This window comes from Bos javanicus, chromosome 5, assembly GCF_032452875.1.
Source record: "Bos javanicus breed banteng chromosome 5, ARS-OSU_banteng_1.0, whole genome shotgun sequence".
Classification (NCBI taxonomy): domain Eukaryota; kingdom Metazoa; phylum Chordata; class Mammalia; order Artiodactyla; family Bovidae; genus Bos; species Bos javanicus.
Window position 1 is genome coordinate 48,764,684 of NC_083872.1, and position 26,776 is coordinate 48,791,459.

General features: G+C 40.9%; 1 protein-coding gene across 5 annotated transcripts in view; it reads right to left on the bottom strand.

The window, feature by feature from the left end:
• Positions 1 to 1,502: 1,502 nt before the first annotated feature.
• MSRB3 (methionine sulfoxide reductase B3) overlaps positions 1,503 to 26,776 on the bottom strand; it is a 179,318-nt gene continuing 154,044 nt past the window's right edge. For 4 of the 5 annotated variants that reach the window (XM_061416580.1, XM_061416582.1, XM_061416584.1 and 1 more), the window contains 2 exons: positions 11,614 to 11,711; positions 1,503 to 1,743 (listed from right to left, as the gene is read on the bottom strand). In XM_061416580.1, the coding sequence (XP_061272564.1) occupies positions 1,579 to 1,743; positions 11,614 to 11,711 (263 nt within the window). In that variant the 3' untranslated portion in view covers positions 1,503 to 1,578. The remainder of the gene's footprint in view (positions 1,744 to 11,613; positions 11,712 to 26,776) is intronic. The other variant, XR_009736440.1, reaches the window with a different exon arrangement.

Consider the following 26,776-nt stretch of genomic DNA (forward strand, 5'->3'; position numbering starts at 1 on the left):
TATTATTTTTTAAAAGCTATACTTTGGGCTTAGCACTAAGGCTACAAACACAATATATATCAGTCATATACTGTACCTTCACACCTGGCGGCAATACCAGTGCATATCACCATTGCTCAGAGCCATAAAAACCTTACTGTGCTCAATGACATCCATCCCACCAGACTCAATGTTATACAGCAACCGAGCCGAGCCAAGCTTCTTAGAGTAAAACCAGCCATCTTGCTACAAAGAAAAATTTCTGGCTCTTGGCCCAACTGTTTCCATACCAATCAGCTAAGTCAACCCCCTCTCTGCTTCTTTCCATTTCAAATGCCTGGGCTTCGGCCTTTGAGGCAATTAGAACCAGATCAGTTTAATTTTACAACACTGATCTTAATTGTACAGCAATACAGTAATTTTCCCCTGAGAGTGTCAATTATTTTACAAATATTCTAAGTCCGCATTTATACATAAAGAATAGACATGGAGAGGCTGAACAAATAGCTTGTCCCTTGTCACACAGCAGATTAGTGTCAAGGGTGGGACGTGAGCTCCCGGCTGTTTCTGTTTTAAGCCCCAACATCCTCTAGGAGGTCACCTGGCCCTGTGCACAAGGTCCCCACCCCCGCCCCTGCCAGGCTCTGCTGGTGACCTGTGGTCAGCTCTTCTGCAGGGCTCTGGACATCTAGCCCCCAGGCTTCCTCCTCAGCCTTCTCTGCTTTCGCTCTTATTCTGTTGCCTTAATGAAGTGTGTTGTTCCCAATATTTTATTTTACATGGGGAATTCACCAAAATGCCCTTCCAGCTGCAGCTGGTATTAGGTGTGGAGGAACAGACTTACAAAAGGCAATGGCAGGCATTCTTCTTTTGTGAACTTTGGACAAAATGGGGCTCAACATTTTACAGTTATCTTACATTCTGATGTTTTCAAGGAAAAAATAAAAATAAAGGCCTAACCATGAGGTAATGTTTACTTCTCTGCCACAACACTCAGGGCGCCCCCTCAGATCTGGCAACAATTTAACATAAGGAAAGACTTTAGACCTTCACACCCTTTTAGTGAGAATAAACGACCTTAGCTCAAACTTTCCACAAAGCTGAAAAGTCTCCTAAGACATCACTCCATCCTTATCTTAGGTGGATCTGCACAAATGCCTCCAGGCCATGTGTCTCGCAGGTCTCAACATCCCCATCACCCCTCAGCCCTGGTCTCAGCTTTGCAGAGCAGACCTTGATTTTCTTGTCTGAAGACTGAGTACCTTCTGCCTCTTAAGCAAGGGGGAGGCGGAAATAAAAGAAAGCAAAGGAAGCTATGTGGGCGAAGAAAATAATGCCAAATGCTACCCAAGTGGCTTGTAAAGAAGGTTCACGAAGCTATCTCTGAGTTCACTCAAGATCTGCAGTTCCCCATCTAGTCAACAGCAAAATGCATGGATGGCCAGGGCCTCTGTTTAAGCAAGAAGAAAAATACCAATAGCATAAAACTGCCCTTCTAGTTTTGAAAAAATAGATCTGAGAGAAACGCTATGGGATTCGCTTTAATAAGCTGTGCATTAAGTACACTTGTTTCTTCTGTCGCCGCCTCCGGCTGCGTCTCTACAGCTCCGTCTTGTCACCGGGGGCCGGGCTGCCCCCCGCGCTGTCCCCCTGGGCGCCACTGCTCTCTGCAGGGCTGAAAGACAAGGATGCCGAGTTTATGCAGTATCTTTTGCCGGTTGGACGAGGTCCGTCGTCGAAAATGTGCCCAAGGTGAGCACCGCACTGCAACAGAAGAGCAAACTGTAGGTCAGCAGTGTGTACAACGCAGGCTTTGAGGGAACTCGCAGTCAGCGGTTTAAATGGATGACCGGCCTGTAGAGAAATGATGGAAACCATCGTGGATGATTTCTAATCTGCCTGTCAATAGCTACAAAGATGGTTTCTGGCAGGCTTTGCACCACATGCTGAGAATAAAAAACACTAGAATTGTGCATATCAGAAATCATTTAGGAGCCACTGTATTTTTTGATCTGTGAAGCCGCTCAGCCAGCTGAAAAATGACTGCAGTAATTTTATGAATTGAGTTGACCCTTGATCTTCCCTTGTAAGAAACATGGCAGAATAAAATCTCCACCCCCTCCCACCCACCCACTCCACCTGCCCCCCGCCCCCGGCACTGCTTTTGGCTTTGGATGGGTGGGTTTCAGGTATGCAGAAGTCCACTGTAAAAGATACTGTGTAACTGGCCATGACGGAGGTGTTGTTTGCTTTCATGGGCAGTAAAACTTAACATCAGAAAAGCATTGGATGTTCTTGGAACCCAGTAAAGCAATGGCAGGGCGCAACAGATTTATGTTATGGTCGCCAGGACTGCAGAGTGGCGAATGGAAATGTCACTAGTCCTCGCAATCCTTTTTTCTGGCCTCGGATAGGTGGGTACCAGGCGGGTTGCTTTCCTGCACGAACTGGATCATGTGGAGAAGAAACAAGCTGTCGAGCTCAATCCATGCTACTGACTATCCCCAGAGGGGAAGGAGAAGAGGCGGAGAGTCCAGACAGAGGCAAAAGGAGGGATGGTTGGTTATGATGGCGCTTAGGAGAAATCCAGCCCAGAGAAAGTGTCTCCAAATAGGCTGGCTCACCAGTCTGCTGCTGAGTGCAGCTCCAGGAGACAAGTGCACAGGCCACACTAACTACCTCCCATCCTTCTCAGCAGGGACAGGGTAAAGGGTATGGAGATATTGGTGTTGCTGCTGCTAAGCTGCTTCAGTCGTGTCCGACTCTGTGTGACCCCATAGACGGCAGCCCACCAGGACGTTAGCACGCCACATTTAAAGAGGCTACAAAAACATATCGTTTGTCATGTAACAAAGAAATCAAAGCCTGGGGCAAGTGATCCCCATTTATTCATTCCACAAATATTTATGGAGCACCCACTTTATGTCAGGTACTGTCCCAGACTCCAGAGGTACAGGCAGTGGCCTCATGGAACTTACATTCCACTGGTAGAGACAGAAAACACAAAGGTAATAAGGAGCTGTAAGCATAGTAGGTGGAAATAAACACTAAGGAGCAAACAAACAGCAAACCAACCAACCCACAGAAACTAAGACAGAGAGAAAGTAATTCAGACTGTCAGACTGGGAGCTGGCGCTCCAGGTGAGGTGGTCAACGGCAGTTCTCCCAGGGCAACTCTGGGATAAGAACCTGGAGGAAGTGAAGAAGCAGATCTAGGGGAGAACATTTCCAGCAGATGGAGGAGTCAAGATTTAGGGAAGAATATGCGAGAAGAGGCATAGAGACGATTTATTAATTCTTTTCACTGTGCTCATTTGGTGTATAAAACACTTATAAACTGCAGGGAAAGAAAGAAGGGCTTGACAAGGGAATGGGGTTTTCTGTCCCTCCAAACCAAATGGAGACGATGAGAGAGAAGTGAAGGACGGTGCTTATTACAACGGAAAGGACTAGAATCTCAGTTTCCCCACTGAAAGCACTAAGCTCCATTCTCGAGGGCTCGCTATTATTAATAAATAGTACAAATAGCAACTTCGACTCTATGGCACTTCCATGTTAAAAGTGCATTCTTATTTTACTGCCAACATACTGTGTCAGCTTATTAAAGAACTAAAAATGAACCCTGAACTGATTTGATCTATTGCCTGGAAAATATGAAACAGGCCTAAAAAACAAATCTTGCATTATTTTTCCACATTTTATGCAGGTTTAGGTAATATCAAGGCTGACAGCTCAGATTGCTTTTCCTTTCTATAAACAATTGAGGCCAAATTTTCAGGCATCAGCAGCTAAGATGCACCAGTGAAAATACATATGCTTACCCAATGGACACAGGAAAGCACCTATTTCTGCCTGCCAGAACAGTCAGTGTGCAGGCCAACAGGAACCGGTGCTCTCGGCGACCAGTATGTGTGCACAATTAGTGATCTCACGTGCAGCTCCAGCACTTTGATCACTTGGCATCTGAGAGGTGGAGTTTTCACATAAAAGCCTCAGACAGATTTTTTTTTTTTTTAATGAGAGAATACAGTTATCTGGGCAAAAATAAATGATAGCACCTTTATTAATCATCTCAAGCATATTTAGCGAATGGTTCTATTTATCTTACTTCAAAAATAAAGCATAGCAACGGTATACTTAAAGCCATTTTGTAGTATTTAGTGCCCAGGTCATTCATTCCCCAAATTAGAGTAATTTAATCTATTGGATTTGAGTTCGTTATCAGCCTGCAGTTTCAGTTGCTAAATCTGACACTAGTCTTTTGGTTAAACAGTAAGAAAAATACAGATTCTAGATGTCCCTAATCCAGGCAAGAGAAAACGGGAGGGAGATGAGGAGGAGAAATTATAATTGGGAAAAGGCAACAAAAATCATTCGCAAACAACTGTATGGGTTGGCGATGGGATGGGGTAGGGAAATCCTCAGAAAAGATGTGGGTCCCCTAAAAACAAGAGTGATTGCTTCATCATGCTTGCACAAGATGTTCTGGAAGATTCACTCCAGGCTCACATAAGTGAGGGAGGAGCAGTACAGTGTGGTGTTAGTCGCTCAGTCATGTCCAACTATTGGGAACCCATGGACTGTAGCCCACCAGGCTCCTCTAGCCATGGGATTCTCTAGGCAAGAATACTGGAGTGGGTCACCATTTCCTTCTCCAGAGGATCTTTCCAGCCCAGGGGTTGAACCCAGGTCTCCTGTACTCCAGGCAGATTTTTTACGGTTTGAGCCAGCTGGAGGGAAGAGCAAGGTGTTCATTTATATCTGTGCGACCACATACATGAGCCTTCCTGGTGGCTGAGTTTGTAAAGACTCTGCCTGCAATGCAGGAAACCTGGGTTAGATCCCTGGGTAGGGAAGATCCCTTGGAGAAGGAAATGGCAACCCACTCCAGTGTTCTTGCCTGGGAAAATCCCACAGACAGAGGAGCTTGGCGGGCTACAGTCCATGGGGTCATAAGAGTTGGACATGACTTAGAAACTGAACTACCACTGACCACACACGTGCCCATCTGGCTGCCTGTAAAGTTGTAAGACCACTTGTCTGGAAGAAGCCTAACCACACGGTACCATTTCTGCTTCCTCCCAGGAACACCCAGTCTCCCATAAATGTTCAGCTCAATTCAGTTGCTCAGTCGTGTCTGACTCTTTGTGACCCCATGGACTGCAGCATGCCAGGCCTCCCTGTCCATCACCTACTCCCGGAGCTTATTCAAACTCATGTCCATTGAGTCAGTGATGCCATCCAAACATCTTCATCCTCTGTCATCCCCTTTTCATTCTGCCTTCAATCTTTCCCAGCATCAGGGTTTTTTCCAATGAGTTGGATCTTCTCATCAGGTGGCCAAAGTATTGGAGCTTCAGCATCAGTCCTTCCAATGAATATTCAGGACTGATTTCCTTTAGGATTGATTGGTTTGATCTCCTTGCAGTCCAAAAGACTAGTACTCAATTTCTTTTAAAAGTGCACAAACCCTGAAGGCTCCTCCCTGAGGGGAACGCACATGGAGCCCATTCTTTCCACCTTCTACCCCTGGCGGAAGGCTGGGATGATGAATGAAAGTTGTCAGTGACGCACTGTTTCTTTAGCTGCCTGCGAGCTCTGCCTCCCCTGCCCCAGCCAACTGGCAATGTGTTGGGCTCTCTCAGCACACCTGGTTGTAACTGAAACAAACTGGTTGCCCGATGAAGAAATCTCTGAAACCTGCTGTTAATGATTTATTTCAGGGTAGAATCTTCAGCGTGCATTTTGAAAGTTGTTTTAAGGTAGTTATGTATTTCTTTCATTTATAGGTAAAATACAAACTATGACAGAATATTCTAGCTCTCATTCTGAGGAAGCATGAGATAAGCATTGTTCAAAAGAAAAATTTTAAATTCCCACAGGAATCCTTTATCACCTAAGCCTCTCACTCAGAAAAACTGGCAACTAAAGAACCTGCAGAGAACAAAAGGAAAGGACGCCCACCCCACCCCCCACATCCAAAAAAAGTGATTGGGCATCAAATTTAACATAATTCCTTAAAATCTGACTGCAATTCTCAATTGTGTGCATAAGAAACACAAATAGTACATTGAACCCAGTTACATATTTCTGCACTGATGTATTTCCAACTGTCTTAGAGGGTTTTCTCCCAGCTATTCCTAGGATGTTTTAGGCTTTATTGTTGTCATTTTCTCTTAAGTGTTTGATCTACAAGATGAAGTGGTTTCAAAGCCGGGCTTTTACACTTGGGTGCATGGGGCAGGATGGGAAGGAGAAAAGAGTTTTAAGAAGAAAAGCAATTGACTTTGCCAGTAGTATCCTGTTTTCTCCCACCGTTATTGAAGACACTTGTGCGTAAGTAGGGCTCTTTTCTTCTGTGCTTGTGATATTAATCTTTTGCCAAGGAAAGGATTGTGAAGTCACCAGTTTAGCATTATGATTTTACTGAAAGATCAAGAAAAAGAGAGGGGGCTGTGAGTCTGAAACCCTATTGTAACACATGGGTATCTTTAATCATCAGCAATATATGAGTTGTCATCTGCAAAAGATTAATAAGGTTTGGAGTTTTACCCAAAACTGCTCAACTCTTGAAAAATACTTTGTGTTGGTGGATATTTACCTTTCTGTTGATTTGGCTGACTTAGAACAAATTAATAATGATCTAAAACAAACTAAGGGACTCTACTATAGATTCAAACAGTAATAGCTACAGTCATAAACAGAGTCCAGCTTGGGTAAACTCAGGGTTCTGGTGGTTTCCTCAAAGATTATTACAAAATGTTCAGTGATTTATTGGTCTCCCATTTGCTGCAGATGTAGAAATTCGATCTAAAGAAGGAAGAATTCCCCAAGTATTTCCAGGAGGGACTTATCTTGCTGAACTACAGTTTATATCATGCAAATCTTACCTCTTTCCACTGAATTTAAATTCCTGACAATGTTGCTAAACAGGCTGGGGTTGGAGGTTTAGGGAGAAGCTGTCAAGCAATTATTGATAGTCATCAGTGAAACTGGATTAGAAGCAACATATTTTTATCACTAGCTAAAAATGTAAGTTATATAAAATTGAGGAAAATTCTTTATAACTGAGAATTGTTAGGAAATTGTTACAGCCAGGGGGGAGATACCTACCTATGCCCACCCCAAAGTGGGCAGATATAAGATAAAGTTCCACTTTGGAAGAGATAAGTAGAGTATAATTCCTTAACTTAGAAGATAGAACGGTGAAACAGAACAGGTATAGTTGCAATGAACATCAGAATATAAAGGATAACCAGTTTCCTTCAGAAGCAGGAATCCTGATGAAGGAAATAAAGAAGCTCTACTACCCTTGCTTATTTTCTGTGTTGTTAACTTAAAGATCAGGTCCTTCTAAAAAATCACTGAGAAGCACAGAGATTCTTTTAGAAGGACCTGACTGTATTATTTCTCTGGAAAGTGGTTACTGTACTGAATAAATCTTAATTTTCTCAATAAAAATTTTACTAAAATATCACAACCTAAGATGTCACTGGACACATGGAAAAGCCACAATGTAGTATAAAGAGGCGGGAGGCATGGCTCCCAATGTGTTTGTCATTTCTACCCAAATAGGGGGCTTTAGGGGAGCCTGGTGGGCTGCCGTCTATGGGGTGGCACAGAGTCGGACACGACTGAAACGACTTAGCAGCAGCACCAGCAGCTGCTGGCTCAGACGGTAAAGAATCTACCTGTAATTCAGAAGACCCAGGTTCAATCCCTGGGTCAGGAAGACTCCCCTGGAGAAGGGCACAGCAACCCACTCTAGTTTTCTTGGTTGGAGAATCCCAAGGACAGAGGGACCTGGCGGGCTACAGTCTATAGGGTCGCCAAGAGTCAGACACTACTGAAGCAACTTAACATGCATGCATGCACCCAAATATGAGGCTTAACTGCATGGTGTGATTCATATAACAATGAAGAAGGGAGAGGGGAGGAAGAGTAAGGAGGATGGGGGAGGGGAGAAAAAGGAGAAGAGGAAGAAGAATTCTAAGTACTAAAGCAAGAATTAGAGACCCATAGACCAAAAACATCACCATATTGCCTTGCAGGCAAGTTGAATCTACTGGTTTTATCCACAGAAGCTCAGTTTATTGGTGTTAAGTTGGCAGTAAAAGGGTCTTCTTGTTTAGATGCTCCATCTTTACCATAAAGAAAGAAGCATTCCACATAACATGTCCAACTGAAAATGTCTCTAAGCTACTGAAAACAACTAACAGATTTGTCATAACACAAACTCCTTTGATGCAATTCAGTCCAGAGAAATGACAAGCCATGTAAACTCAAAACACAAGAGTTTTATTAAGAGGAGAAGCAAATTAGATAAGTTACCATGTCAACATCCAAAAGTTAAAAAAAAAAAAATGGGATAAGTTGCAAGTAGAAGACTACATAAACTGAAAGAATAAAAGATAAAAGAAGATAAACCGATAGTGAAAAACAGTATTAAGGATGAGAAACCAGGAAGTAAGATACAAGCAGTTTCTCTAGTATGCTGCTGCTGCTAAGTCGCTTCAGTCGTGTCCGACTTTGTGCGACCCCATAGATGGCAGCCTACCAGGCTCCGCCGTCCCTGGGATTCTCCAGGCAAGAACACTGGAGTAGGTTGCCATTTCCTTCTCCAATGCATGAAAGTGAAAAGTGAAAGTGAAGTCGCTCAGTCGTGTCCGACCCTTAGCGATCCCATGGACTGCAGCCTACCAGGCACCTCCGTCCATGGGAGTTTCCAGGCAAGAGCACTGGAGTGGGTTGCCATTGCCTTCTCCATTCTCTAGTATGGAAACCATTAAATCAGTCCCCCCCCACCTCCCCACCATGTCAAGATAAAAAGGATGAATGAGAAAAGAGAAAAGAGAAAACTAAAGAAAAATGTAAAACAAAAGAAAAATAAATTTATGTGTCAAGCACAAATTAAAAGACAAAGAAACTGAAAGGAAAGATACACACTTTTGGCTTAGTGAGCTATTAGCCCAAAGTGGGGCAGACAGGCCCACTCTGTCCACATGGGGAAGATTCCAGCAAACATATTCTTTGGGGCTGGAACCTGATTATTTTCTATGTGGCACTTACTTCCCAAAGCATGCACTTTTGCACATGCATTAATGGAACAAATTTCCCTCCCTTTCTCCCCACATTTAAGAAAGAAATGGAACAAATATCCCTTGCTCTTTTCTGTAAATTTAAGACTTTTATTTAAGAAAGGGTCAAGCACTTTCTGGGCTTTCCAGGTGGCTCAGTGGTAAAGAATCCCCTTGCCAGTGCAGGAAGCAAAAGAAACATGAGTTGATCCCTGGGTCTGGAAGATCCCCAGGAGGAGGAAATAGTAACCCACTCTAGTATTCTTGCCTGGGACAATCCCATGGACAGAGGAGCCTGGCTACCATCTATGGGGTCATAAAGAGTTGGACACGACTGACCACACACACATCACGCATCGTCAGCAAGATGCACTTTCTTACGTGAGAAATAAAGGTGGTGGAAAAAGAGGCTGAAAAGGAGTATCAGTGCTTTACCCAACTGCACCCAAAGAACAGTAACAGTCACTAGGCCTTTAACCAAGGGCTGAGAGCTATGCCTGGGTTAGTGTGGTGTCTGTTATGAGTGTTGCCTAATTTGGGCACAGTTTGTGGTTTCATTCCTCTTTGGTCCCTGCAAGACACCTTCCTAAGGGTCTTATCTTGACTCCTACTGATGTCACCTCAGTGGCTGGCACAGAGAAATGAGGAAGTGTATTCCAACTGTGAATTTTAAGAATTAGTCACAAAGACTTCAGAGAGTAGGCCCTGAAGGAAAGTTACTATCTTATGCCCCACTTTTTCTGTCCCTTTTCATATAATTTTCATAGAACTCAATGTTTGAAAATAGGTTCTGAGTGAAAAGAAAAGGAGCAGTCATACAACAGCCTTTAAGGCAGCTTAAAAATCTAAAGGGAAAAAAAAAAACCACCCACAACCATTAGCCTTAAGGGAGGTTTACTAAATACTATGTACCTAAGTTATAAATGACTATGTGCCATCCCATCTCACTTTTTTGTCAAATGTTTTAGATTCCTGGGTAGATATTTGCAATTTGCTTTTGTGGAAGTTATGAAAATAAACATTCAATTGAATCCAGAACTGAATTGAACTAACTGCTGGGGGATCATCGGATTTGTTTTTTTCTTATTTCAACATGACTTTTTATGGTGCTTGTATCTATCTACTTATCTATCCATTTGAGCGCCATAAAAAGCTCTGGAGCTAAATGCCCACACTCAAATCTCAGTTCAATCTATGAATATTTATACAAGTGTAACTGCACTTCTTGTACCTCAGTTTCCTCCACTGTAAGAGAGACAGAAACATTATCTACTCAGAAGGTTACTGTGAGCATTTACCTGGGGAGCTTTTAAGAAGGTTGATGTTCAGACCTCACCCAGACCAATTAAATTAGAAATCTCTGAGGGTGAGACCCAGAATCAAAAAGTACCACTTTCTCACTTACACTCAGATCTGAGAAATGAGGGTGAATTGAAAATGTGACTTAGATAAGATATAAAGCCTACTTTTTCAAGGGAGAGAGTGGTCCTCATACTTAGAATACAGTTCACTTGCCAGCTTTACTTAAAAAATAAAATAGAAATTCATCAGATGGTTAGGTTCAAACCAATCTTCCTCCCTACTTGGTAGTAAATATGCCACCTCCTCCCTAAAACTCCTGTGGCTGAAGAACAGGGTTAAAGGGCAGGTGGAAGAATGCTGAGGGAGGCTCACGTGGCAATCCCTCTGCCCTCACAGCTGCCTGACGGTGCCCCTCCACCTCTAATTTGTACAAGAGACAGCCCCCAGCAACGCACTCTAGCATCAGTGCGCTTCGGTACCACAGCACTCAGACTTTCCATTTCACTTATGTAAAGCAAAGTAGAGCAGGATGACCTACTCTGGACTAGAATGTGCAGTTGCTCTAGTTCTATGTACAAGAAGGTTCTGGCCATGTCTTTGGGTTTAAGTTCAAGTTTCTTGATGACAGATTAACTATATTTTTCCCTCCTCCTCAACACATGTTCATTTCCCCCTTAGATCCGGCACTGATTCAGTCAGAGGAGAGTGAAAGGAACATCCTTAGAAATGAGGATAGGAGACTTATAGAAGGAATTATTTTCTCGCACGTTCTCTCTCTGCCCTCACACAGCCTGCCACTAAACTTCCTCTTCCTACTGCTGTTCTCCAACTTCCCTCCTCACATCCATCCAAGGAGAGACGTTTTTGGGGTCTTTGTTGACCATGTTCGGATCGTTACCATTAGAGGTATGATGACTGAACAATGAGCACACATAGAGAGAAAATGTCAGGTCACGAGAAGTCACGTAATGAAATCTTCATTCAATTCCCCACTGTATTGAGTCAATGAGAAGAATTTTTCCTACCAATAATTTTGTTTACTAGCGTTGAAGCCAATGACTGACATTTAATAGTTGCTAAACTCCTCAAGACTGAGATATCATTAGGACTTGATAGAGACCTCATTGTGCTTGTCTGTCGCTTTTGTGATGGGTCAATTGGCCTTAGTTACTACATTTAGCACAACCAGGAGTCTTGGCAGTGTTTGCAAAGCAGAATGAGCAACATTTGGGGTTTTTAGGTGGGGTACACTGACCTGAGAGCAGCTGGTCTCCACCCTGTGCATCCCATAGGAAAAGTCGTCTGTGAATGTGATCGCATCAGAATTGATCACGTCGTGGAATGAAGGCCAACCTGGGGCAGAGCACACACAAGAACCGAAACAGAGAGAGATACAACCATGGGTTAGAATGCCATTCTAAAAGGAATACTAAGCACAGAAAGGAAATCTTTAGTATATGAATCATGCTTAATTTTTTCAACCTGAGAAAAGAAAGGCCGAAGACTGAAGGTTAAAGTATTTTGCAAAAATGCAACTATTTTTTAAGAATAACCTTTTCCTCACATCCAGATTACAGTTGCATTGAGATTTATGTTTCGTGAGACTCTCTTAGAACACCCAGTAGTTTTGAGCACATCCCCAAACTTACAAAGCTCTCTTTCACCACTTCCACTTCTTGTTCTTTTCTTCAGAGTCACTGGGCATAGCTCGGAAGCACTATGAGTTTTACAGTGTGATTTTTTAAATTTTTTTTCCAAAACACAATCCAACTGGTCTGGCTGTTAACTTTAACTATTCCATATTTCTTTAGGAACCGTACTTTTTTAGTACTTAGTTTGGATAGTTAAGGGCTTCCGTGGTGACTCAGATGGTAAAGAATCTGCCTGCAATACAGGAGACCTAGATTTGATCCCTAGGTCAGGAAGATCCCCTGGAGAAGTGAATGACTTAACCACTCCAGTATTCTTGCCTGGAGAATTTCATGAACAGGAGTCTGGTGGGCTACAATCCATGGGGTCACAAAGAGTTGGACACAACTGAGCAACTAACACTTGGATAGTTAAAATATATGTTTTTTAAATTCTGTTGTTTCCATCTTAATATAATTTCTCAGGAGAAGACTCTTGAGAGTCCCTTGGACAGCAAGATGAAACCAGTCAATCCAAAAGGAAATCAACCCTGAATAATCACTGGAAGGACTGATGTTGAAGCTGAAGCTTTGAAGCCAATCCTTTGGCTACCTGATTCGAAGAGCTAACTCATTGGAAAAGACCCTAATCCTGGGAAATACTGAGGGCAGTAGGAGAAGGGGGCGACAGAGGATGAGATGGTTGGATGGCATCACCAACTCAACGGACATGAGTTTCAGAAGATTCCAGGATAGTGAAGGACAGGGAAGCCTGGCATCCTGCAGTCCATGGGTTCAAAAAGAGTCAGGCATGACTTAGCGACTGAACAACAGGAAGTAGTCTGGAAAGCACAGGTGCTATCTATTGATGGGCAAGAGGCGTGCTCACTTCATAGGACAGTTACAGAGCAGTATTCCTCAGGAATCTCCAGGTAGCACCTTCTCTCAAACAGCATCTTGTTCCAATTTTCATTTATTCTAGTGATTTTTAAAATATGCACACAGCTTTAAAAAACTCAGTGGTAAGTAGACCTTAAGATTGTACACATGTTTATGGGTGTACCCAGGTTTTACGTTCAGTACTTATGGGCTTGTTTTTACATGTTTCCAGAAAATATGTCTGGAGTTACTGAGCTGAAGTCTGTATTCCTAAAATGATGAAAGAGGTGCAATGTTGCTGAATTGCTTGTGCAATTCTTTTCCAGAAGCGAAATTTTTCCTGTAGAAAGGAGGAAGCCCTTTGAAAGCAGAGTACTTTGTGTTAATACACCTATTTAAAGAAAACAGAATGCAAGTTTCAACAATATGATTTCCAGTCTCAAACAAAACAAATTAGCTCAGACAAGGTTTTTATACTAAATTCCCCCAAGCTCCCCACCCCGCACTCCCCTCATGCAACAGTACAGCTTTCATAGTGCTAGATTTAACACCTGGAGTTTAAACACTTTCCAATTCCTTGATTTTAATTCAAGATTGCTACAAATCACAAAGAAAACCTTAACTTAGTAGATATAAGCTAATAATCCATAAAACCTAATTATGCTAAGAAACATCAGTATCCTTAAGAAAACTCATTTCTCCCCATTTTCTAAATTCCAGAGGGACTCTCAACATATTCTGGGCTACACTATTTGGTTTTTAATGATTACTTGACGCATTTCAGTGCTCTTCTTTGTTTAACGACAGAAGCACCAATCAGTTCAGTTCAGTCGCTCAGTCATGACCGACTCTTTTCGACCCCATGTCTGCAGCACGCCAGGCTACCAATACTAAAGAGAAACTTAGTGGTAATGTTTTAAAGTGAAAGTGAAGTCGTGCCCAACTCTTTGCAACTCTATGGACTGTAGCCTGCCAGGCTCCTCCATCCATGGGATTTTCCAGGCAAGAATACTGGAGTGGGTTGCCATTTCCTTCTCCAGGGGATCTTCCCAACCCAGGGATTGAACTCGGGTCTCCTGCATTGCAGGCAGACTCAACCATCTTAACCACCAGGGAATCCCAAAGTTTTAAGACATTGAAAAATAATTTATCTATGAAAAGAAAGAGAACATTCTGGTTTTTGTTGAAAACCTTCCATGTCTTAACTTGTTTGATTCCAGTTTATAGCAAATAATATTATGAGGAGACATATTTGATTCAGCAGTAAACAGGTAAAGATTCAGGAGGTTTTGTTTTTTTAAAGAATTTACCATAAAGCTACCACCCTCCCCCACTGCACACATTTTCCTATTTCTAGAATTTAAAATAGATCCAGGGAAATATATATGTATTTCCCATGCTTACCCCTGCGTTTTGTGTATCCTTATCTTGTTCTACTCATCACACTAGATTTGTGATTTGTTTTCATGCTTTCTCCCTGCTTAGGTGGTGAGCATCTTGAAGGTAATTAACTTCAGTATATTCAGAGCTTCCCATGATATACAGTACAGAGGTACAGGTGAGATGTATATTAAACTGATTTTCAATTTGGCTTATAGAAGAAAGCGGAATGAATATTAATAGACCATCATAGAGTCCACAAGAGGAGAGAACATAATCATACTCCTTTACAAAAGCAGATTAAGGAATATCAGTTCTAATTTCTCACTGGACTATCCAATTTGGCTCAATTTCTATAATTAAGCCTCTCCATCCAGGTGAAATATCCTTATTATTTATTTAAGGTGGTAAAAACACATAACGATCATCTAGGTTACTTACTTTACTGGGTTGTGCAGGGAGAGGGTTGGGGAGCAGAAGGAATAGTTATTTGCCAACCTTACTCAGGCAGGAAGTGGCAAAGCCAAAACTAGAATCTGTCTTAATCTACAGCTGATTTAGTCTAGGCGCTCTACTTAAGCTCCACTTTCTTCCTCAGTGAAGGGCTGAGAGGTCAATCATTTAAACACTCTAGCAGGAAGGAAGTTGTAAGTTTTAAGAATTATGTTTACTACCAGTCTGGATTAGTTGATAGATACACTGTTGCACTTAAGAGCTGCTAGGTGGAAGGGAATAGTGAATGGGTACCCTGCTGCTGCTGCTGCTAAGTCACTTCAGTGGTGTCCGACTCTGTGTGACCCCATAGACGGCAGCCCACAAGGCTCCCCCATCCCTGGGATTCTCCAGGCAAGAACACTGGAGTGGGTTGCCATTTCCTTCTCCAATGCATGAAAGGGAAAAGTGAAAGTGAAGTCGCTCAGTCCTGTCCAACTCTTATCGACCCCATGGACTGTGGCCCACCAGGCTCCTCCGTCCATGGGATTTTCCAGGCAAGAGTGCTGGAGTGGGGTGCCATTGCCTTCTCCGGGGTACCGTGCTAGACAATACCAATTCCCGCACCTTCTAAAGACCAAACTGTTTAAAGGGAAAGTCCAAGAGTAATGATGTAAATGATCTCATCTAGTTTGGGATATAGGTAAGATTTTTATTCATTTATCTAAAACAGCCAGGAAGACTTAAAAACTCACCTTTAGGCAATAATATGGAGAAAACGATATGCTTTATTTGGGGTTTATTCATTCCAATTTTTCTCTAATAATTGTGAATCACTGCCTACTAAAGATTTTGGGGAGGGGAGAGAACTGCTTTCAAATGAGCTATGAAACCATACAGCTATACATTTTGCTTTCATGAATTAAATATTTATAGAATTTTCCAAAAGACTATTTAAGAGTTGAGCAGGGTGATCTGGAGTGACATGGAGCACAGGTTCTCAAAAGACTTCAATGTTTCTGGGAACACTGTTGACACTTGAATAGTCTTTGTTATTTACCATGGTGCTATCTAAACATTGGAAGAGACACTAGACATCCTCAAACTCACAGTGTCCCTTTGCACTGTAGAAGAAATATAGCTTTCAAGCAGGAATATTGGACATGTCACCCACATCTTTATTGGTGGAGACTGACAGAGGCACGTTGAAGTCTGTAACTGTATATGATGGAACATATTTCAAAAGAGAATCACCGGTCAACTTCATCAGTAAGGTGAACAAAAGAGCACGTTGAGCCCTTTTGCTGCGTCTCTCAGAACAAGCAAGCTCTATAGAAAGAGAATCCATTAGAAAGGTAAGTCCTATTGACAATCAAACTAAGAAGGACCTTCACCCAAGAATAAATCGTCTTATGGCAGAGAAGCCACAGTGATGACAGCACTTTGAAAGCAGAATTCCCTCATCATGTGAAAGTATTTAAAGGAGGAACTCTTCACTGCTGTAAAAATCCTCAAAGGAAACCCTGCCCCCACTCCTAATAATAAGGAGAGTGCTTCAAAGGGTGATAGGCAAAGACTGAAGCAATCTGGGTCTTGTTGAGAAAATTATCTTGAGCAAAAGAGGGGGGGATGTGTTTTTGTCAGTTTTGACATTAAAGACAGATCATCCATCCTCCTTTCTCTAGGATTTCCCTTTTGGTCTTCTCATCTAACAAAACAGTATTTGTTTTGGATGCATTCCATATACTTTTTAAAAGAAAAGTCATGTGAAAACCTGTATAAACAGAGTTGACTCACCCTATCCCCAGTACATCCTTTTGTTTCTATTCAAAGCATTTGGATATGGGCTGATTATCATTTTATTTCCAAGACCATAAACTGTACCTTTTAGATATTAGCCTGTTAATATCAAGAACAACTTATATTCAATAAATAATGCTCCTTTCTAAGAATTCTCCTTTCTTAATAGCAAGTAACTACAAGTACTACACTTTATACTGACAAATTGGAATATGACAGTTCTGCTTCAATTTTATCCAAACATCAGGCCAAATTAATCTGCAGACATAACTTGGTGTCTATGGTATATGCTGGTATAATGTGATGCAAATCCAGGATATGTTCATTTACATCTCGAATGTAAGAGTAAGTGATCTAGTTTATTAACAGTAGGTCATTGGTGCTTGCTACCACCTACACTAGAGTGGATTTATTTTAGATTGCAGTAGGAAGAATGATTCCTGCTGACTCGTAATGTAACTTAACAAAGCTGCTTTAAGTCTACTTGAACCTGGAATTTTATAGTGATACAGCTCTCCAAAAGTAGTGTACTGTTCACAGATTTAAAATGTTTCATTCCAACTGCCCCCTGAGAAAAACTTCCTTAGCTCTCTCTTCCAACCTTTTCCTCCTTCCTCTCAAATATCTTCAAAACAAGTTGTTAAAACTAGCAACAGATTATAAACAAGCTGAAGCCAATTCCATCTGTACCATGTCTAGAAAAAGTGGCCCTCATTCCTTTACTCTTAATTTAACAAGGATAGCTATACAGCTTCCTCTTCCCCTACCCCCTCCCTCAACCCCCAGATAAGATTAGAAACCTCAGTAAATTAGCTACATGACCCATCAGTAGAACACAGCAGAAACTATCCATGACCAAGGATACATTGAATTGAAATGTAATGACAAGTATTTTGTTATCTTCAAATGCAAAAATAAGGCCACTTGGGCTTGAGTGATAGTTTAATAATGATGATATATATTTGAGCATGGTTTTGGTGAGACAAGTTGGAGATCTGGATATATAATTTTCTGTGGATAGCAATTCTCACAGCTCTATAATTGTAGGACCGTATTTCAAAACTTGTAGCTTTTAGTTTCTCTGAAACCAGAAACTATTAACCTCACTGACCAATATTTACCTTACTAGCTATCTCAAGCCAAATAATAAAACTCTCTATGGAGACCTCCTAATAACAAAAATTGTTTGAAGCTTAGAGCTCTGATTCTTGCCCAGTTATTCGCTTCAGTTGATACTTCAGGTATAACCTGAATAACATTTTTAAAAGGATGATTCTCTATTCCCCCTCAAAGACCCGAAAGTTTAATCAACCAAATGCATGCATGTAGCAGAAGATCAAAAGTGCAAGATGACTCAGTGAAATGTTCCCTTTAAATTCTCCCCACCTTGTAGACAATCATGTTTAACAGGCTTTCTATTTATTTCTACAAAATACGCATATGCTATCTGATCCCTTCATTTTAAATCTGTGCTGTCCAATACAGTAGTAGCCAGGAACATGTCACAAGTCAAATTACAATTAATTAAAATTAAATAAAATTTAAATTTCAGTTTCTTTGTCACACTAACCACAGTTCAAGTTCTCAACAGTTACATGTAGTTAATGGTGATGACACTGGACAACACAGATACAGATATAGAATAGTTCCACCATTATTTTCCACAAATAGAAAACATTTCACCATTGAACAGTGCTGTTTATGAACTATAAATGGATTTTCTTGTGAATTATGATTTAGTATTCATATTTACACTATCTCCCCTTCCTTCCCCCTTCTAATTTTTACAGTTACATTCCTTTTATTGATAATTCTTTTAAAACCTTGTTTGGTAACGTCTGCTTCTTGAACTAGAATGTAAATTGAATAAAGGCAGGGAGTTTGTTCACCTCTGTATTGCTAATTTGGAGAAGGCAGTGGCACCCCACTCCAGTACTCTTGCCTGGAAAATCCCATGGATGGAGGAGCCTGGTAGGCTGTAGTCCATGGGGTTGCTAAGAGTTGGACACAACTGAGTGACTTCACTTTCACTTTTCCCTTTCATGCATTGGAGAAGGAAATGGCAACCCACTCCAGTGTTCTTGCCTGGAGAATCCCAGGGACGGGGGAGCCTGGTGGGCCGCCGTCTATGGGGTCGCACAGAGTCGGACACGACTGAAGCGACTTAGCAGCAGCAGCAGTATTGCTAATTGGGCTTCCCAGCTGGCGCTAGTGGTAAAGAACCTGCCTGCCAGTGCAGGAGACACGGGTTTGATCCCTGTGTCGAGAAGATCCCCTGGAGAAGGGCACAGCAGCCTGCTTCTAGTATTCTTGCCTGGACAATCCCATGGATAGAGAAGCCTGGTGGGCTACAGTCCATAGGGTCCCAAAGAGTCGGACACGACTGAAGTGACTTAGCTGCCGCTGCTGCTGCTAAGTCACTTCAGTCGTGTCTGACTCTGTGCGACCCCATAGATAGCAGCCTACCAGGCTCCCCTGTCCCTGGGATTCTCCAGGCAAGAACACTGGAGTGGGTTGCCATTTCCTTCTCCAATGCATGAAAGTGAAAAGTGAAAGTGAAGTCGCTCTGTCGTGTCCGACCCTCAGGGACCCCATGGACTGCAGCCTTCCAGGCTCCTCCATCCATGGTATTTTCCAGGCAAGAGTACTGGAGTGGGGTACCATTGCCTTCTCCAAAGAGACTTAGCACGTATTGCCAATTACTTAAAATAGTGCCTTCAACATAAGAATGTTAAATAAAAGCTATGTAACGATTGAATGAATGCACGACTAGCCTATAACTTAATACTGTTTGGTTCTCCTTAGTGCTCTGATCCTCCCTCCACCTACTCTTTCCTGCCTTTCCAGTGCCTAATCTTAATTAAGTCTTCCATGTTTTTATAGATTAATCCTAAGAGTTGAAAATAAGCAAGCAGTCTGTATATTGTTAAGACTATACATGTATTGCTTACTGCAGAGCTGAAGTGTTGTGGAATTATCTTTCCTTCTGGATGGTCCAATTGTCATAATCTCAGAATACTTAAAATCAAACATTTTCCTGTTTTTACATTGCATTTAACGTTTTACATGTTAAAAGGCATGTCACGTTTTCTTCTTTCTTTTAGACTGTGATTTTCATTATACAATTGTACAAAATTTTTCTGTAATTCAGCATTTCAATTTTTGAATTTTTAATTACAAATATTTAAAACACATGCAAAAGTTTACAGAATATAATAGGCATCCACGATTTAACAGATATTATCCAGATTTGATAGATAATAATAATAAAAAAATTTGCTTCAACTTTTCTCTTTTTCTAACAGAATGAAATGTTACAATTACAGCCAGATCTGCCTCCAACCTTCTTCCCTACTCCTATACATCTTGGTACCTGGAAAATACATGCCTGGAAAATTCCATGGACAGAGGGGCCTGGCAGGTACAGTCCAGGGGTTGCAAAGAGTCAGACACTACTGAGCCACTGAGCAGCCCCCCAACACATGATCTGATTCATTTTCTGCAATGTAATATCCATAAACAATATACAACGTTCTAAATGTTTAATGATTTATATGCTGCTAAGTCGCTTCAGTCGTGTCCGACTCTGTGAGACCCCATAGACGGCAGCCCACCAGGCTCCGCCGTCCCTGGGATTCTCCAGGCAAGAACACTGGAGTGGGTTGCCATTTCCTTCTCCAATGCATGAAAGGGAAAAGTGAAAGTGAAGTCGCTCAGTTGTGTCCAACTCTTAGCGACCCCATGGACTGCAGCCTACCAGGCTCCTCCGCCCATGGGATTTTCCAGGCAAGAGTACTGGAGTGGGGTGCCATTGCTTTCTCCGAATGATTTATATAAATGACATCAAATCATAGGTACCTTCTGGCAGATTATTTTTTCACATTTTCCTGGCCTCCAGTTATTTTGTTTGTTTTTACATTTTGTGTGTGTGTTTTTTTTTTTAACAGCATCATCTTATTTTTATATATGAAGTATTTCAAATATCCCTGATAATATAAATTAGTGGGTTGTTTTATTTTAGCTTTTCTATTATTTTCTAAAATGTCTCTGCTTTCTCTAGGGTAATTGTTCTCTCTATCTTGGCTTTTGTCTTTCATGCTCTTGGTTTTCTTGGTATATTGATGGTGATCTTTGGCCGTTTCTCTGTGAGAATGGAGGTCTGGGTCAGTTATCTTCTGCAGGTATACTCTGCAAGGTCCTCTGCTTTTAGGTACACTACAGGTTTGTTTCCTTACTAGTCTTAACTCTGAATAGAAAAGCTGAGTGGGAGCTCTGTGAACATGGCTATCATTTGCTGATACCCAAGAATGTGTTAGTCCTAGGGTTCCCTTGAATAGCTGACTGAAGAATGATTCATTTTGGAGCACAACACCTCAACAACAGCACCAGTTCTCCCAGACAGGCTGTTTAATATCTGAAGAGAGGACTTTTCCAGGTTTTCTCTTTTTCCATGTGACTAACTGATAATCTGTCAGTCTAAATATGAAAGCGGGGAAGATGTGAAGCTGGTCTAGCTGTTCTTTAGACTTTCAGTTCAACATCTTGTTGTCAGTCCCGTTTGCCTCTTGATAATTCTGCCGGGCATCTCAAAACAACTCTAGCACATATTCTGGGTTGTATCTTTCTTTAATCAACCATACCCATTAATGCATTTCCTCCCATTTTTTTCCCCTTGGGAAAACTGGTTATAATTTCTTGTCTGCTCAAGATCCCGTTACTCCCCCACCCCCAATCTAACTCTCTTTGCAACAGGTTTCTTTTCCTATTTAACTTCTCCTCCCTCCTCTCCTCCTCCTCTTTCTTCTGTTTTTTAAAATTGTCACTTTAAAGAGGTTTCTTGGGAGACAGGAAAACAAACTTGTATGTTCAGTCTATCATCATGAACAAGAGGCTGAGATTCTTTTTAATAAACAAAATCACTGCAGATGGTGACTGGAGCCGTGTAATTAAAAGATGCTTGCTCCTTGGAAGAAAAGCTATGACCAACCTAGACAGCATATTAAAAAGCAGAAACATCATTTTGCCAACAAAGGTCCATATAGTCAGAGCAATGGTTTTTCCAGTAGTCATGTACGGATGTGAGAGTTGGACCATAAAGAAGGCTGAGTGCCAAAGAACTGATGCTTTCAAACTGTGGTGCTGGAGAAGACTCTTGAGAGTCCCTTGGACAGCAAGGAGATCAAACCATTCAATCCTAAAGGAAATCAACCTTGAATATTCACTGGAAGGATTGAAGCTGAAGCTCCAATCCTTTGGCTACCTGATGTGAAGAGCTGACCCATTGGAAAAGGCCCTGATGCTGAGAAAGATTGAGGGAGAAGTGGGTGACAGAGGATGAGATGGTTGGATGGCATTACTGACTCAATGGACATGAGTTTCAGCAAACTCTGAGAGATAGTGAAGGACAGGGAAACCTGGCATGCTACAGTTCAAGGGGTAGGAAAGAGTCAGACCTGACTTAGCGACTGAATAACAAATGCTCAGTCTATCATCAAGAAGCTGAGATTCTTTTTAATAGACTGCAGATTTTAGTGTCTTGATCTAATAGTTTATGGAAAGAAGCAACAGATTCCAGGCATTATAATTTTTTCCACTAATCACAATTATATTATTTTTTACCTTACTGATAAAAAAATACCAAAATTAATGTAAGGTTTAGCAGCTTTAACTGGTTCAGATTTGACTCTGGCTAAAATGTGATTATGGGCTAACTAGATGAGATTAGCACTTCCTTCATGACCTCTGCAGTGCCCTCTGGGTTTAGAATCAAGGCAGGCAGGATAGTCTCCTCCCTGACCAGTTCAGTGGAAAGAAATTTCTTAGACTACTTTTCAACTTTATATTTGCTTAATGTGGTTTGAGAATTTCTTGTGTTTTGGCCCTCCTGCCATAGCAAATTTAAGGACAAGCATCCCCCATATGCTGATGACATGATTTCATTATTGTAAACAAGCAATAGTCTCAAGAGGCAAACTCTCAAGTGGCAAACTCTCAAGTAAATGGTTTTAATAGTAAGTATGACAAAAATAAAACCATCGGTTTTGGCAAACATTTTCCCTATGCTTCATTCAGCTTTAATGAGTGGTACCTCAAGCAAAAATGATACTTAAAGCAAGGAGTTTAGAATATATATAAAATTAGAATCAATCTATAGATTCTAAAAATCAATGAAGATAATGATAAATGAAAGTGAAAATGTTAGTTGCTTAGTCGTGTCTGACTCATTGTGACCCCAGGGACTGTAGCCTGCCAGGCTCCTCTGTCCATGGGGTTCTCCAGGCAAGGACACTAGAGTGGGTAACCATTTCCTTCTCCAGGGGATCTTCCTAACCTAGGGATCAAACCCAGGTCTCTGGCATTGTTGGCAGATTCTTTACCGTGTGAGCCACCAGGGAAGCCCATGAATATAAATAATGCTAATAAAATGTAAACACAATGTACTATAGCTCAGCTGGTAAAGAACCAACCTGCTAATGCAGGAGACACAAGAGACATGAGTTTGATCCCTGGGTCAGGAAGATCCCCTGGAGAAGGAAATGGCAACCTACACCAGTATTCTTGCCTAGAAAATTCCATGGACAGAGGAGGCTGGCAGGCTATAGTCCATGGGGTCACAAAGAGTCAGACATGACTGAGTGTGCATGCACATATGCACACAAAGTACAGTTCAAACATGAATTTTATTTTGGTTACTAGTTACCTTGCTTTTCTGTCTTGTTGTCAAGTAACACAATAGCTCTAAATGGCAGTGGCACTCTTGCTGGGACACTGAATGGCACGATGATGGGGAATCACATAAAGACTACATGATCAGATTTGTGTTTTAGGAAGATGGCTCTGAAAGCAGGCTGGATAAAAAGGAAGATGAAAGCAGGTCTCCCAGAAGAAGACTATGTACAGGAATAGAAGTTCTAAATGAAGACGATTGCAATGGGACTGGGGATCAGGAGAGCGATCATAGAGAGACTGAGATTGGGGATTAGGAGAGCGATCATAGAGAGACTGAGAGAGCACAGTTCTGATTGTGGTGACTGGGGTACCTGTGGGGGAGTGAAGGAGAAGGGCAGGGTCAGATTATGATTAGATTTCCAGCTTGTATGACCAGTTGGACCATGCCCATCATGCATGTTTTCAGGGAAAATAACAAAATCAGTCTAGTGTGAAACTACCTAGGAGGCAGAGAAATATGTGGGCTCAGAAGTGAGACCCTGGCTAAAGATACAGATGTGAAAGTCTGCAGAGCACAGAAGACAGTGAGACTAGAATGAGGTTTGGAAGAAGGAGAATAGGGTGGCCGTGGAGAACCACACAGGTATTTAAACGGTGAGCTGAAGAATGAGTCGGCAAAGGAAAATAGAAGAGGGTGTTCCAGAAAACAGGAGGAGGACAAGGGCACCAAGACAAAGTTAGATAATAAAGCGAAAACTGTTCAAGGCTGGAGGGCAGACAGTAGTGACAGAATCTACAGAAAGGACCAGTCAAGTAAAATCTGAGAGGAGATTGCTGAACTCAATACTTAGGAGGTCTGAGGAACTTGAGGAAGAGACATTTCAATGTGATGATGACAGAAGCTGAACTCCGTTGGGCTGAACAGCATATGTGAAGTGGAGAAAGTGAACAGACTGCTCTTTACAAAGCCTGGCAGGGAAGGAAGGTAAGCCAGGTTGATGGCTAGTGGAGAGCATAATGACATTTGTGCTAAAATATTTGGGTTCTTGGGGTCCCTCCTACTGATTCCACCTTTTTGTTTTTCTAAGGTGTTTAATATCTTACACTATTACTTTTTTATGGAGTTTTTGCAATAAAATAAGTGATATGAAAAATATTTAGACATGCTAAAAAATCTTAAGCATTACTCAACTGCTCCTTAGCTTTCTGAACAGAAGTTGTATTTGAAGAAAGGCTAAAAGACTAAAATAGAATTCCATCCCCAGAATTGTTTTATCTTTATTTTTCAAGTTGTCTGTTGTTGTTTCGCTCCTAATATCTTTTGGTCTACCAAACTGAAAGTTATGAGTTTGAGTTTTAAATGACCATGGCAATCTGTCCTGCTTTTCTGGTACAGTAGTAGGTGCTCACTAAATATGGATGAATAAATGAATCCAGAGCTTTAATTCTAGGTCAAGTTTCACTGTCAAAGATGTTCACAGCACCCAGTACTTCTTCTTCAAAGCATGTATCATGGTTTGTGACTATTTATTTTTGTGTGGGTAATTTTTGATTACTGTTTACTTCTTCTACTAAGCTCCATGTGAATATGACCGCTTTCTTTACTATTATATCCTCAACACATAGCTCATAGAAATATCTGTTGAATGAATTAATAAAGAAAATATCAGCACAAATTCATTATTTAACAACAAAATTGGACTGAATTAAAGGATTATTACTTAGTGTGGACCTGCCTATCACTATGCTGATCAGAAAAAAAAAAAAGATGAAGAGTTTCTACTATTTTGTTTTAGGCAATTTTTTTACAAATATCAAACTTAATATGATAATTTTCCTGCCTATCAATAGTGCATTTCCTCAAACTGATTACTAATAATCTCATATGTAGAAGCCACATAGCCTTGTCACCTGTAAGGATTTCCGGCATTGGCATCTGTGAAAGGACAACATGACTAAAAATTGTCAAGAACACTGAAGTGTCCTTTGGGCAGCATGAACATCTGGTATCTATTCTCTTTGGAGATTAATAATGTAGCTGTACTGCAGCAGCCTTCACTAATTCCTTTGAGCCCCACACAGCATTTTTAAATGGTTCCAAACACACAAGATCTCTAATTGGTGTGGATTTCATCCACAGTTTCCTTACAGTCACAAAACATCTCAGAAACTCCTAAGCAGGAATTGACAGAGGAAGGCTTCCCTGTGCCCCTTTGTGAAGGCAGCTATTAATAATTTTTTTCAGGTTCAATAAAATTACTAAGCTCAAACCGTTTCAACCAAAAAACCGGGGAGAGGGACTTTTATTCTCCCTGGCCTGAACACTGTCTCTTGCTACTTTAAATCACAGTTAATGTTTTAAAAAATATATCTTACACATAAGTCAGTCGTAGACCTTTAGCATCAAAGGCTCTGAGCAACATGGCATGTAGCGGCCTGACCTTTAGCCATAATTTCTAAGTGCCATTAAAAAATGTCTCTCAAACTAGTTTTAAATTTAGTGTTGACCTAGTAACCTTGATCCCCAAACATTCAACTTTAGATGATTATTTTATTTTGTTCCAAAAGCTCTTCAGTCCAGTGAAGGCATCCATTAGGAAGCTTCACAAAGAGTTTCGAGTTTGCTTAGAATTTATTAGCTACATCGAACAGGAAGATGGTGATTTGGGTTGCTTGCTGAGTGAAGATTATTTACTGTGCTTAACTGACCTTAAGAATTCCAGGAGGGATACAGAATGGGGAAATTCAAAGAAATACAGATTCTATTCTCAGCGACAGGCAATCCAGACTAACAGTGAAATAATGTTCCATTCAACTGCGGTAGTGAATTGGGCCTATTCACTATATAGCATCTCTGGGGGCTGTCAGACTATCACTTACATTCTTCAGTTGGGTACCTATCCAAAATTTTAGACTATTTCCTCTAAATATATGTGCCTGATAAAAATGTAAGATTACTTCTAAGAGGAAGTTAGGTCTTGAACTTATTTTTCTTTTCTAACTTTTCTCCTGATGCTTTTCTCTAACTAAACTCTCTCTAAGCTTCTTTAGATCTTTATTCTATTATTACTTTTAGTAACAACAATATGAAATAAAATATTTCCTTGTTTTCATAAATCTATGATCCTTTGCTCCTCTATATCACCTTTTTATGACATGTCAAAACTCAGTTCACCTACTACAATTTAAATTTCTGACAACCCATCTTGAAAGAATATTTTGAAACAGAACAGATTGCTCAGAAAAGCTATTAAAGACAAATAATCCAGAACAAAATGATTACTTAGAGTTGTTTACATGACAAAAGATGTTTTTTCCTTTGTAGCAGACACATAGCAAAATTGAAACAATTTATCAAACACTGTATATTTCCTAACATATTAAAATTTTAAAATAAATAACATCAAAAAGACAGGAAGCAAAATACATCAAATCAAGACATACTCTGATAATTATTCATTCTTTTAAAAATTCTTTAAGGAAATCTTTTGCCAATACCAAATCCCCATTATCTAGCTTTTCCTTTTCTTATATTTAATCATGTTCCAAAAAACTATATAACTTACTCTTTATAATAAGTTTTGTTATGTTTTGTTTTTTTCTTGTCTGTATTCAGCCAGCTAGAATGTA